This window comes from Strigops habroptila, chromosome Z (genome assembly GCF_004027225.2).
Source record: "Strigops habroptila isolate Jane chromosome Z, bStrHab1.2.pri, whole genome shotgun sequence".
Lineage (NCBI taxonomy): Eukaryota > Metazoa > Chordata > Aves > Psittaciformes > Psittacidae > Strigops > Strigops habroptila.
In genome coordinates this window covers 89315621-89327612 of record NC_044302.2, presented here as the reverse complement: position 1 = coordinate 89327612, position 11992 = coordinate 89315621, and the positions used below count along the sequence as shown (strand labels likewise).

General features: G+C 39.6%; 1 protein-coding gene across 2 annotated transcripts in view; it reads right to left on the bottom strand.

Moving 5' to 3' along the window:
* Nucleotides 1-7069: 7069 nt before the first annotated feature.
* The window catches only part of PRLR (prolactin receptor), a 157855-nt gene continuing 152932 nt past the window's right edge, over nucleotides 7070-11992 (bottom strand). For both annotated transcript variants that reach the window (XM_030470009.1, XM_030470010.1), the window contains 2 exons: nucleotides 11312-11381; nucleotides 7070-10695 (listed from right to left, as the gene is read on the bottom strand). In XM_030470009.1, the coding sequence (XP_030325869.1) occupies nucleotides 9676-10695; nucleotides 11312-11381 (1090 nt within the window). In that variant the 3' untranslated portion in view covers nucleotides 7070-9675. The remainder of the gene's footprint in view (nucleotides 10696-11311; nucleotides 11382-11992) is intronic.

Below are 11992 nucleotides of genomic sequence, written 5' to 3'. Positions count from 1 at the left end.
GCCAGCACCGGGCGGAGCTCGCACGGCCCTGCCCCTCGCCCCGCTGCCCCGGGGGGCCGCTCCGCAGGTGCCGCTGGCCGCGTCCGTTCCTGCGACGTCAGGGGCCGAGGCCGTGGGGTCCGGCGGCGCCGGTCGCCATTGTCCCGCTTCGGTGTCATCTGGTTCTGTCCCGTCCCGCGTCGTTTTCTGTCAAAATTTGAATGTGCGGTAACGGAAAGAGCAGTTAGAGTGACAGAATCGAACAGGGTGGGAAAGAGTTTTAAGATCAAGTCCCACCACTAGCCCACTCCACCACTGAACCATGTCGCTGAAGGCCTCGTCTACACGGTTTGTGAACACTTCAGGGACGGTGACTCCACCACTGCCCTGGGCAGCCTGTTCCAATGCCCGAGCACTCTTTCGATTACCTGCGTCCCCTGGCACAGCTTGAGGCCATTACCTCTTATCCTGCCTCTTGTTACTTGGGAGGAGAGACTGACCCCCACCTCACTACAACGTCCTTTCAGGTAGCTGTAGAGAGCGATAAGGTCCCCCCTGAGCCTTCTCCAGACTAAACCCCCCCAGGTCCCTCAGCCGCTCCTCATCACACTTGTGCTCCAGACCCTTCACCAGCTCTGTTGCCCTTCTCTGGCCCTGCTCCAGCACCTCAATGTCTCTCTTGCAGTGAGGGGCCCAGAACTGAACACAGGATTCGAGGTGCAGCCTCACCAGTGCCCAGTGCAGGGGGATGATCACTGCCCTGGCCCTGCTGCCACACTGCTGCTGATAGAGGCCAGGATGCTGGTGGCTTCTTGGCTGCCTGGGCACAAGCTGCTCATGTTCAGCTCTGTCACTCAGCACCCCCAGGTCCTTTTCCACAAGCACCTTTCCAGCCACTCTTCCCTAAGCCTGGAGCATTGCATGGGGTTGTTGTGGCCCAAGTGCAGGACTTGGCATTTTGCCTTGTTGAACCTCATGCCATCGGCCACAGCCCATGGATCCAGCCTGTCCAGATCCCTCTGCAGAGCCTTCCTACCCTCCAGCAGATCAACACTCCCACCCAACTTGGTGTCATCCGCAAATATACTGAGGGTGCAGTCGATACTCTCATCAGTAAGATACTAAACATACAGCCCTACCACTGAGCCCTGAGGGACACCATTAGTGACCAGTCGCCAACTAGACGTGGCACACCATTTACTGCCACTCTTTGGGCTCTGCTATCCAGCCAGTTTTTAACCCACGCCCATCCAGGCCGTAAGCAGCCAGCTTCTCCAGGAGAACACTGTGGGAGACAGTGTGTTGTGAGGGAATGTCTGTTATCTTCACAAACAGTGGCTGATGTAGGAGCACAGGCTGGCCCCGTGCAGGAGCAGCAGCCGCACTCGAGGGGGATCCCAAGGCTGGGCATGGCAGACTGTGCTTGGCCCTGGCAACAACGAGCGTGAGGCAGAGTGGCAATAAAAAGTCACATCAGGTGAAACACCTGGAGGGGGTGTGATCTTTAAACATAGACAGGTGGATAAGGAGAGATGTTGTGAGAAGGATAATTGATGACCTGTGTCTTCCTTGGGTTTTTTTTGGTTTTTTGGTTTCTCAGCAAACCAAAAGTACTCAGCAAAAGAGTACTAGCACAACCTCCTACTAGGATGGCAAAAGTGCAACGCTTGCTGTTGCCTTCCTCCTTAACATTCCAGTTCCTTGTAATACTAAAAGAAATGAGGTTTGTGATGGCATTCTCTAGAATGGTAATTGGGATGCATCGTACTTAGACACAATTGCAGGTGAAAGATATTTCACAGTGATTTTGGTGATCATAGGCAGAGTGCTGATGTCACCCACCACGAGGGGCAGCTTTGGTTTTGCAAGAAAATTGCCTATTCTTTCTGCAGTGGGTGAGAGATTTGTGCGTTGTACTAATCAGGGATGTGCTTACATACCTTAAGACTCCCAAATGCTCAGCCTTTCGCAATCAAACTTTACCCTTGCTAACTTGAATTTCAGTTATAATTTTCATCAACACAAAGAGCCAAGAAGCAGCATGAGTAAAAAAGTTGCGAGCTGGTGCATGAACTGTCTGTCCAATTTTCTGGTTCAACTGCTTGGTGCATGCAAAAGTGGGTTAAATGCTTCGATCACGGAACTGTCCACATGCAGAACAGTGGGAGCCCGTCCTGACTGTGCTGGGTGTCTGGCTTTCTCTTTGTCTTTTTTATATATTATGTACTGGAATTTCATGAAGAAAGCTAGAATTTGTAAATTTTATCCAAGAACTTTTATTAAATTGAAATGCGAACACCATTGCAAAGAGATTTTACAATGTCAAAAGATTGAAAAGTCCTTCACAAAGCTACAGACTTCAGAACAATATTGATCTTACAAGTTAAATCGCTAACAGATTTTATTTAACCCAGCATTTTCAATATTAAGAACTTAAAAAAATGTGTTTTAAAGCATTTTTCTTCAGATACACTTACAAACAACGAAGAATTCCTGAGCAACAATGTTTATACCAGTATTCTGCAACCAATGTACACACTGCATATGAAATCTACTTTCTATAATTTTTTAAATTTTAGAAATTTACAAAACATTTGGATATGGATCATAGAATCATTGTGCTTCAAGTCATTCTGTTGCTACAGTAATGACACTACGATACCGTGTTCCAGACTGCATACAAATTCGGAAATTATAATGTAAAAAATGCCTAGCTTGTATCACAAGGCTAGCAATGAAATGGTTTGTGCAAATGGAAACAAGTTTGCTTCAAATATTGGATCATCTCTTTCTCTGATGGGAGATGCATATTATTCAGAACATGCAATTTAATTTACAAATATGTTTCTTTGAGGACCTGCTGGCACAATTAAAGGCAAGGAAATTCTAGAGACTTTCACCTGCGCTTAACTGCATGGCAGAAATCTGAACAAATACGATTAGTCAATGACTGCTGACACATTGTTTCTTGCCAGTACTTTTTCAGACCAGCACCCGCAGTATTGCTGTGTTTTACACAATGACTAAAAAAATCTATGAAGCACAATATAAAGATTTCAGAAGCCCAGACAGTGCTGAGTATCTCTGAGCAATACAATGCATATATGGAATTGAAATTTGTGTTATTCCAGATGTTTTTGTAGTTAGAATAAAAAAATCAGATGAAATAAAAAACCAAGATGAAAAATAAACAACACTAAAGCAGCCCAGGAGCACTTTCTGAGTATAGCTGAGCAGTAGTTTCCTCTTCCTTTTGGAATGAAGGACACAGGGATGAGAATTAAGAGTAGTCTACAGCATTATGAATATTAAAAAATATGATATGACATCATTATATTTCTGCATGTATTCTGCATGTAGAAAAATCTGCCTGTTCCTAGATGTGTATAATTTTCTGTCCTTCTGAAGGGATATTTTCTATAAGTTACTCCTACAAAGATTTTCAGCACCCTCTTAAAATCTACTCAGTACTATATGTCTAAAATTGACCACTGCAGTCTTTGTAGGAATCAAAGTTAAATCTTTCCATTTTCACTGATGTCAAAATGAGGTGAAGGTATTCGGCAGCTCACAAAAACAGACCCAAAAGCAGCATTGTCCAAAAATGGGGGAAAAAAAAAAAAAAAAAAAATTAAATAATGACAAGGTCCGAGACAAGCAGCATCACAGAGTAGAACAAGACATTAGACCTTCCAAAAATAAAGGAACTTTTAACATATCAGCACTCCAAGTGGCCACACAACTAATTCAGCTTTTTTTCTCAATTACTTTTGACAGATATAGTAGTTTCTTTTAAAAACTTAGCTTAAATGGAAGAGATATATTTTAAGCCTAACTTGGCAATTTTTCAAATTTATCACCAAGACAGGGACTTTCTGATTAAGGAAAATGTTTAACAGACACATTGTCACAGGTGCAAACTACGCAATGACCAGAAATGCCAAGAGACCATTTAGTAATATGCACAAAGGCCTTTTTCTCTTGGAGCTTCTAGGTCATTACATTATCTTCAATAAATAAAAAGTAGAAGAATGCTTAAGAATGATAGACATATATGGGAGACAATGTAAATGGATAAATACTCCTCATCCATAGTTCTGATGAAAAATTGAAGGTTGTTTTTAAAAAACAGTGTGGTATATTTTATTTCTCTGTATTTTTCCTTAGGAATGTACAAAAGCAGATCAGATGAGGGGTCTAATTCTTCAAGTATTCTGTTTGCCCTGGACCAGTGTCAGCTACATGGAAGAAAATCCTGTAACTGATAGAAAGTGAATGACCACTTCTCATGTATAGGACTTTTCCTGCTAGTACACAGTAGCTGATCCATAGGAGCTGATTTCAGTGTTTTATCAACTTTTTAGCATTTGATAAGGCTATACAATTTTTGTGGACTGTCTCAGGTAGCTGTGCATATTCCCACTTTTGATATATAAGTATTTTTTCTTTTTCCTCAGAATCTCATTTATCGCTTCTCTCTGTTCTACAAGTTCTTGTATTTTCTTACCTACTCTCCATTTGATCTTTCGGTTACATTTATTCTTCTCCCTCCCTCTCTTCTCAGCTGTACTCAAAATGCATGTCTACTCCCTCTGATTTCTCTAATTATCTACCTATGTACAATTCTACAGTGACTATACTAATCTTCCATTCTGCTACATGCAGCAGCAGTTGCGTCTCTCTTCCCATTTAGTGGTGGAGTTGGTAGTGCTACATTTACAGTTGGACTCTGACCTTAAAGGTCTTTTCCAACCTGAATTATTCTATGATACTATGAGCTTTAAGCTCTTTCTATCCCCATATATAATGTATTTTTATATTCCATTTATCTTTAATCTCCTGCTTAACATACATAGGAAAGACGAAAAAATGCCCTTATTTGTTTCAAAATGTTTTTTAAGGCAGTACCACAAGATTGTTCCAATTAATGTAATTTAGTCCCATCTTTCCACACCCACAAGAAATGAAGTCTGAATTTAGTGAGGGTATGAGACAGTTGAGAGCATTGCTAATCTCTATTTTCACTCATGTAGGGTCAGAGTTTTGAAGATTTTCTTCTCAGGAACTCATCAGAAAACAGGTCTTTCTAAATAGCAAGTACTGATAAATGCTTAGTTGCTTTGCTGAGATCCAGAATGAGAGCATCTCTGACAACTCAGCTTATTCAGTCCCAGTGAGCTGGGCACACAAGCAGTGTGTCCCAGGAAAGGGACTGATGTTTGGCTGCCAAGCTGGTCAGTATGCCTTTCCTTGCAAGATGGAAATGTCTCTTATTTTTTCATATTAAAACAATTTCATTTTGCTGCACATCTCAAATATCCCATCCTAGTACTACCAGTGCAACACAAGTGATGATTCCATGGCAAGCTGTGAGTGAACAAAAATAATGTGAACGTTACAAATGAGATTTTTAGTATCTTGGTAGAATGATTCACAATTTGACACACAAAGTAAAATGTTTTTGTCTGCCTTTTTAAAGGGAGAAAAAAAGAAAAAAGGTGAGGTAGCAATTCTTTGAGAATATAATGCCTGATCTCATGACACTTTTTCATTACATTTGTCTTTGTAGCTTTATAGAAGATGTCTGATATCTATCAACTGGGTTAGATGATTTTGGTTTCCTTGCACAACACCTTGATATTGTTTACAGTTAATTTACAGGCTTCATGATGTGAACCCCACATATGCAATGCTTCAGAGATCACAAAAAAAAATCTGCTTATTAATTTTGAACACCTGCTGTTACTGCACTTTAAATACTTCAAGGACATTTAAAGCAACTGTATATTTTCTAGCTGTTTGAACACAGACACATAAGCAGATATACCACAGAATTCACTGCTTTACATAAATCAATTATCATTACATATTTGGTTTACAGTTTGTTTCCAAACACATATATCCTCTTACTAGAATTATATAAGGTCAGTTTACTACATTTTTGTAGTTACACAGTATCACCATAACCACTCTTCAAGCTGCATTTTATGTTACAGTGAGTTTTGTGAGTACATGTCCCACTTCAGTAAGTTGTACTTGTTTAAAAGTCATGAATACCACACTGAAATACTAAAATTGTACATCAAATATATCTGCTAAAGAAAAAGGTCTAATAGAAAAGTTAAGATAAGAACTCATATTTGTCAATACTGAAGAAAAACTTAATAAAATTAGTCCAAGTCCAAAGGAAAGGTTACTAATTAAAAAGTATATTTTATGAGTTTTATAAGATTAATTACTTTGAAGAGCCTTCATGCTTTCTTTTAGGGCTTTTATACTACTAAACAGTAACTCACACTTTAAGTGACATATGCATAAATTTGACATTGAAAACACCATTCAAACTTTTCAAATAATTAATCCAAATGAGAAATTTGACTAATGGTGCAAGAGCTAGAGGGCTAATCCCTGTTCCTGGGGTAAATTCTGTTGCAGGCTTCATCGCTCTCTGTGTCAAAAGAGGTGTCAAGAGCATGTTATCCTCCATTGGTGCAGCATAATTTTACAACAATTGACTGTGTACAACTGCTGCAAAATCTCAAGTAATCTATTTCCTAATAAAAAGCTTAAAGAACTGCAAGCAAAAATCCTGTTGCAAACAGATGTATTTGAACATCCAGAGGCCCATGCACTTAGCTGAGGGTTATTCTGATTTTACAGAACACTAGTTTATTCTCTTCTTAATGTACTTTCAGGTTTTAAAGGCCACTTTCAGAAGGTGTTGCTCCCACCTTGAGAGTTACAAGGTGTTTTGGAAAATAAAAGCAAATCCAACGGAAAAAGAATCAACCTTTACATTGGTTCAGCTTAAACAATTAAATATATTAATGAAAATTGTGTTCACATTGTATTTGTCTACCAAATCCCTTAAAAAGTTTAGCTACCTCAGAGCAATGAGCACCTTCTCCACTCTGGCTGAATTTCCCTTTTCACTTAAAGCCGTGATGATTTGTCATATTGAGACATTCATCAGCAAAGGTGTGAGAGAATCTGCACCTCACAATGCAATCTGGGCTACAGCTATTTTGCAGCTTCAGTACCAATTTATGGCAAAGCATAATAACTCTTCTGTTCAGTTTTTCTTATGTGCGGATTACTGGAGGTACACATACAGATCCCTACAGTTATGTAGGACAAATCATACACTTGAAACCTGCTAAAAGTTGTGTCTCTGTGCCTCAGGTCCAAAGTAACTGATAAGACAGCAACAGCCTGCTGCTGACACCTTACCCCATGCTTGCTTTGGTTTAAAACAGTCATCTGTGGTTTACTGTAAGAAATCCACTACATCAGGAAGATCTTTAGGCTGTGGTTTGATAAGATTCTATAGCCTCTATGCATCACAGAAGGCCTGTAACAGCATGTCTTCATGTGTGGCATCAGGTGTAGAAAACAACAGCTTGGCTCAGATATGGCTAGCTGTGTAAAGAAAGAGAGTGTGTCTGATCCAGATCAGCTCTGTCCAATTCAGTCAGAAAAGTGAAGTGTCAATGAAGCACTGTCAGAAAGAGTATATTACCAGCTTACATACAAGCACGCAGACTAGTTTCCACCCTGCAGAATGCAAAACATTCCCGTTTTGACTGACAAATTGGTAGTTTCTTTGCAGTACTTTTAGCATTTCTAGAAAATTTGTAAGATATTCTACAAACAGTATGTCTACAGTAAAATTGTCCTGTTAACTACAACTAAACAACATTTTATGTTTATGTGCTCTCTGGAATAGCCACTTCATGTCTTCAAATGTTAAATAGGTGGCTGAATTAAGAACTTAGCATACCTCTCAACACATTGAGGAGAGCATCCAGTCTGCTCTGATCAACCTCTGGAAGTGGGCAGTACATTGTACGGAAGACACGGGCTCAAAATTTAATGTCTGAAGCAAAAGTTTCAGTGTGCATTAACACTGTGTGTTTACAGACACACAGATAATTAGTTAAATTCTAAAGTCCTGCCAGCGGAAGGGCTAGATAGCTCAACTGATCTGTGCTTGAGCAGTTCCTTGGCATGAAGGTAAAAGGTGAGAATCTGATTTGCCAAATCAGATGTGGCCTTCTGGGACCTTCAAAATCTGAAAGTCTCTTCTGGTTGGCTCTGCAGCAGGCTACCTGATACTGCAGGAAGCCTGGCTCAGCGCACAACATCATGAAAAGCTGAAGAAATGTAAAGCTGTTCAGGAAGGACAAGAACAGAAAAGAGCTCATCTATAGTAAATACACCTTCTTTCACATGTACAGTGATTTCCCTTACCTCATGTTTCCAATTTCCCCTGAAGCTAGTGATACTGGTGAAATACTTGGCCCAGTTTTAATCAGTCATCACTTGGTCATACTTTTCTGGAGTAAATTAAACTTCTGTTTCAAGAAAGGAGGACCACAGTAAGTTCAGAACCATTCCAGTATCATTTTGATTCTGCCTCAGTTACATGGGATATGAAGAATCCTCATTGTTCTCATTGCTGCTTCAGGGACATGTATCCAGCCCTTTTTCCTCATTCTTACCATTCAGCAGAGTTCTGACTCAGACTTTATGCCTTGTATCTTTGACTTTGTAGGCTAGATTCCAAATTACTGTTTGTAAGTTCATTATGAAAAACCTGACTTCAAACTTTCCTTCCAAGTAAAGAGAGAAGTGCAATGTCTAAGGATCACCACTCAACTCCTGATTGGCACTGGAGTACAAATTCAGTGGGAAAGAAGCTTTGCTCTCAAATAGATTCTATTTTAATTTTATAATTACAGGTGATAAAAAATATTTGAAAGAAATAATTTACAATTCAAATAGTAATACATTTGCAATATATTAGAAATATAGTTTAAAAATGACTTAATATTCTTAATTAGTAGAAAGTTTAATTTTATGCTTTGTATAGAAATTGTAGCTTTACTTGTTACCGCTTTCTCAGCAGAAGGAAAGAGAAAAGTTCCTAAGTAGTTAAATAGCATTGGGAAATTAAAAAATACTTTATTTTGGCTTTTTTTTTTTATGGTAGTATAAAAATAGCCTTTAAAAATATATTGTTAAACATATGGGCTTGTACTAGAGTAGAATTGTGTATTATATACAGTAAGGCAATATATCAAATATTGTCCTGATATTTTTTTCATGTTTGGTTTGATTGGACTAGGATATAAATGGGATGCAAAGTTTTCTTTCACATTGAAACAAAGCAAAAATATGTTTAGAAGAATTTGTTATTTTACTGTGATTTGTTGAATATATTCTCTTTTATATATGATTTGTCATATGTAAGAGCTCCTTTCTACTTAAGGATTGAGAAAAAATATAAAGAAAACTTAATCTAGTGACAGCATGCATTCAGAAGAAAATATGATATAACTGATTTAGGAACTGCTCAGATCACTATGGTGTACCGACTGATCTGTAATAATTTTCATCTTCGTTGAATCTGCAGTATTCCCTCAGATTTAATCAGTTAATAGAAGATCTGGAGAGATGAATAATTAGTTTACAATGTATTTTTCATAGCAGATAATATCAATTTCCTCATTTCTCTGTGTCAGAAACATGTGTGAATGATCCAAGGTTTACTTCCATGATTGTTACCTCAACCCACAGTTTAGTTTATTTTCTGTGTAATACACATAGGAAGCTAGACATTTTTAGGGAATTGTTTGCTATGTGGCTTTGTTTTACTGTACATACATACTAAGTATGTACTGTACGAACTACTAGTTATTTAAAGGGGGGAATAAAGGAAGATGGGTCCATGTAGTCTGATCCATTGTCCTCTCTATTCATCTCGCTTGGGGCTGTCACAATGTAGCTTGTATCTATTTCAGCTTCACTTTGCTGGACGTCCTGAGGTGTTTCCACTGCAGGTTCTTGAGACACAGACGTTTGCTGGTTCTGTGAATCTGGCATTAATACTAGAATATTATGGTCCACAACTGTTGAGACCTTGGTGTATTCTTTGCTGGTTCCTGGAACAGTGTATTTTTCGGTTTCCTCACTATTTTCTTTACATTTCAGTAATACTGCTGGGTCCACATCTTGTCTGACTTTGTGAACTTCTACATAATCCATTAGTCTAGGATTCAAAAAAGGTGACTGGTCATTGGGTCTGTTTTGTTTGACCTGCACTGTGGTTTGGTCAGTTTTGGAATGAAAATCCTCCATCTCTCTTTGATTTTCCAAGTTGTCATGGACAGTTTCAGTGATAGGATATAGTGGCTGATGATCTTCTTCATTTCCCACCGAAACTGGTGTAATGTTCATATTTGTGGCACCCAGTGTTATTGCATGTGCATCTACGGTACTGTGGTAGGCAAACATAGGAGGCTGACTATTAGGTAGCTGAGCTGGAGGCCATGTGGATGATCTTGGATTCTCATTGTTAAAAGGGATTATTTTCTGTTCTGAGGCTAGACACAGAATTTCACAGCTTCCTTTTCCTGCTTTGTTTTCTTGAACATTTCTTACGTGTTGTGTTTGAAGTGTTGATGGAAGGGCGCGGGACTCCTTGCACTTCGCAGAAAGCAAAGAAGGGCTATCACAGCTCCCTCGTCCTGAGTCCCTGTCTGTTTCCTTGGGTATCATTTTTGTGTTTCTTGTGGCATTGTCACGGCTTGGCATGAGTTGCTGCTCCTCACTGTCCTCTACCTCCAGATACTCTACCAGCAGTTCATCACAGTCTGATGTTGGAGGGAAACCGTGGCAACCAAGAGCACTCAATAATTCTTCAGATTTTCCTCTCTAAGGGCATAATAAGACACATTTTTTCACTGTTAACCCTAGGGTTTATCTGACTAGAATAATTGTGAACAATCTACATATTTAACATACAAGTACTTCAACAGTTATATCACAAGACCTAAACTGGAGCCTGTATTGCTACAGAAAATACTGGAAGAACAGAAGATTTCTTGAGTTCCCTCAGTGGGGAGACACAGTCCCAGAATTCATGTTTCTAAAATGGAAGGACTTGGGAACTTCTGGGAAGTACAGGTCTCATGGGTTTAACAGGAAGGAAATGGAGGAGAATGACAGAGCAGCTATGTCCTGTCTCCTCACCACCGCAAGAGACTCTGGAGAGTAACTTCCATAAGAACTGCTAGGAAGATCACACAGGCACTGGCTCTTGTGGTGTCCCAGGGAAAGTCACAAACTGCTCTTAAATACCCTCCTACTAGTACAAGGCAAGACTGTCTCACACATACCCTCTACACAACCAATCTGAAAATGTTGTTTATTTTCAACATTGATCAAATCAGCTGAAGCTGTTTTATACTTTATTATGGCAATTGTGCTTGCCAGTACATAATTTAGAAAAGTAATGGCAAATTCTTTTGTTGTTATCAGTGGTACTCACCTGTAACAGATGTTTATCTATGCCTGTTATCTTTGGTCCTGGAACTGGCGGTAGGATAAAGGCTACCATTCTGAAAAAACAGAACAAAGACACAAGGTGTAAGTATGGGCTCTATCTCTCTTTGTTCTCCTATTTGTTCTTTTTATGTTTAACATTTTAAACACTTCTCCCATATCTGACAACTCCCTGTTGGACCTCCACTTCCTGTCTATCTCACAAGCCAGGTAATCTACAAATCCAGTTACAGTTCATAACTTGCCCTTAGATGTATTTATAAGAAAGAGAATAGTACAAAAGTTATTCAACAGCAAAAGTAACACTGCTAATGTCTTTTTATTGTCCTTTGCCCCTTAACCTCCACTTCTCTAATGTCACTGTAACTTCATCGCTGGCCAAGAAACAGCTATGTGGGGCGCAGTTCAGCAGGACTAGTGGGCCTGGATGCACATACTTAGAATCATAGAATCATAGAATAGTTAGGGTTGGAAAAGACATTAAGATCATCTAGTTCCAACCTCCCTGCCACAGGCAGGGACACCTCGCACTAAACTATGTTGCCCAAGGCTCTGTCCAGCCTGGCCTTGAACACTGCCAGGGATGGAGCATTCACAACTTCCTTGGGCAACCCATTCCAGTGCTTCACCACCCTTACAGTAAAGAACTTCTTCCTTATATCTAACC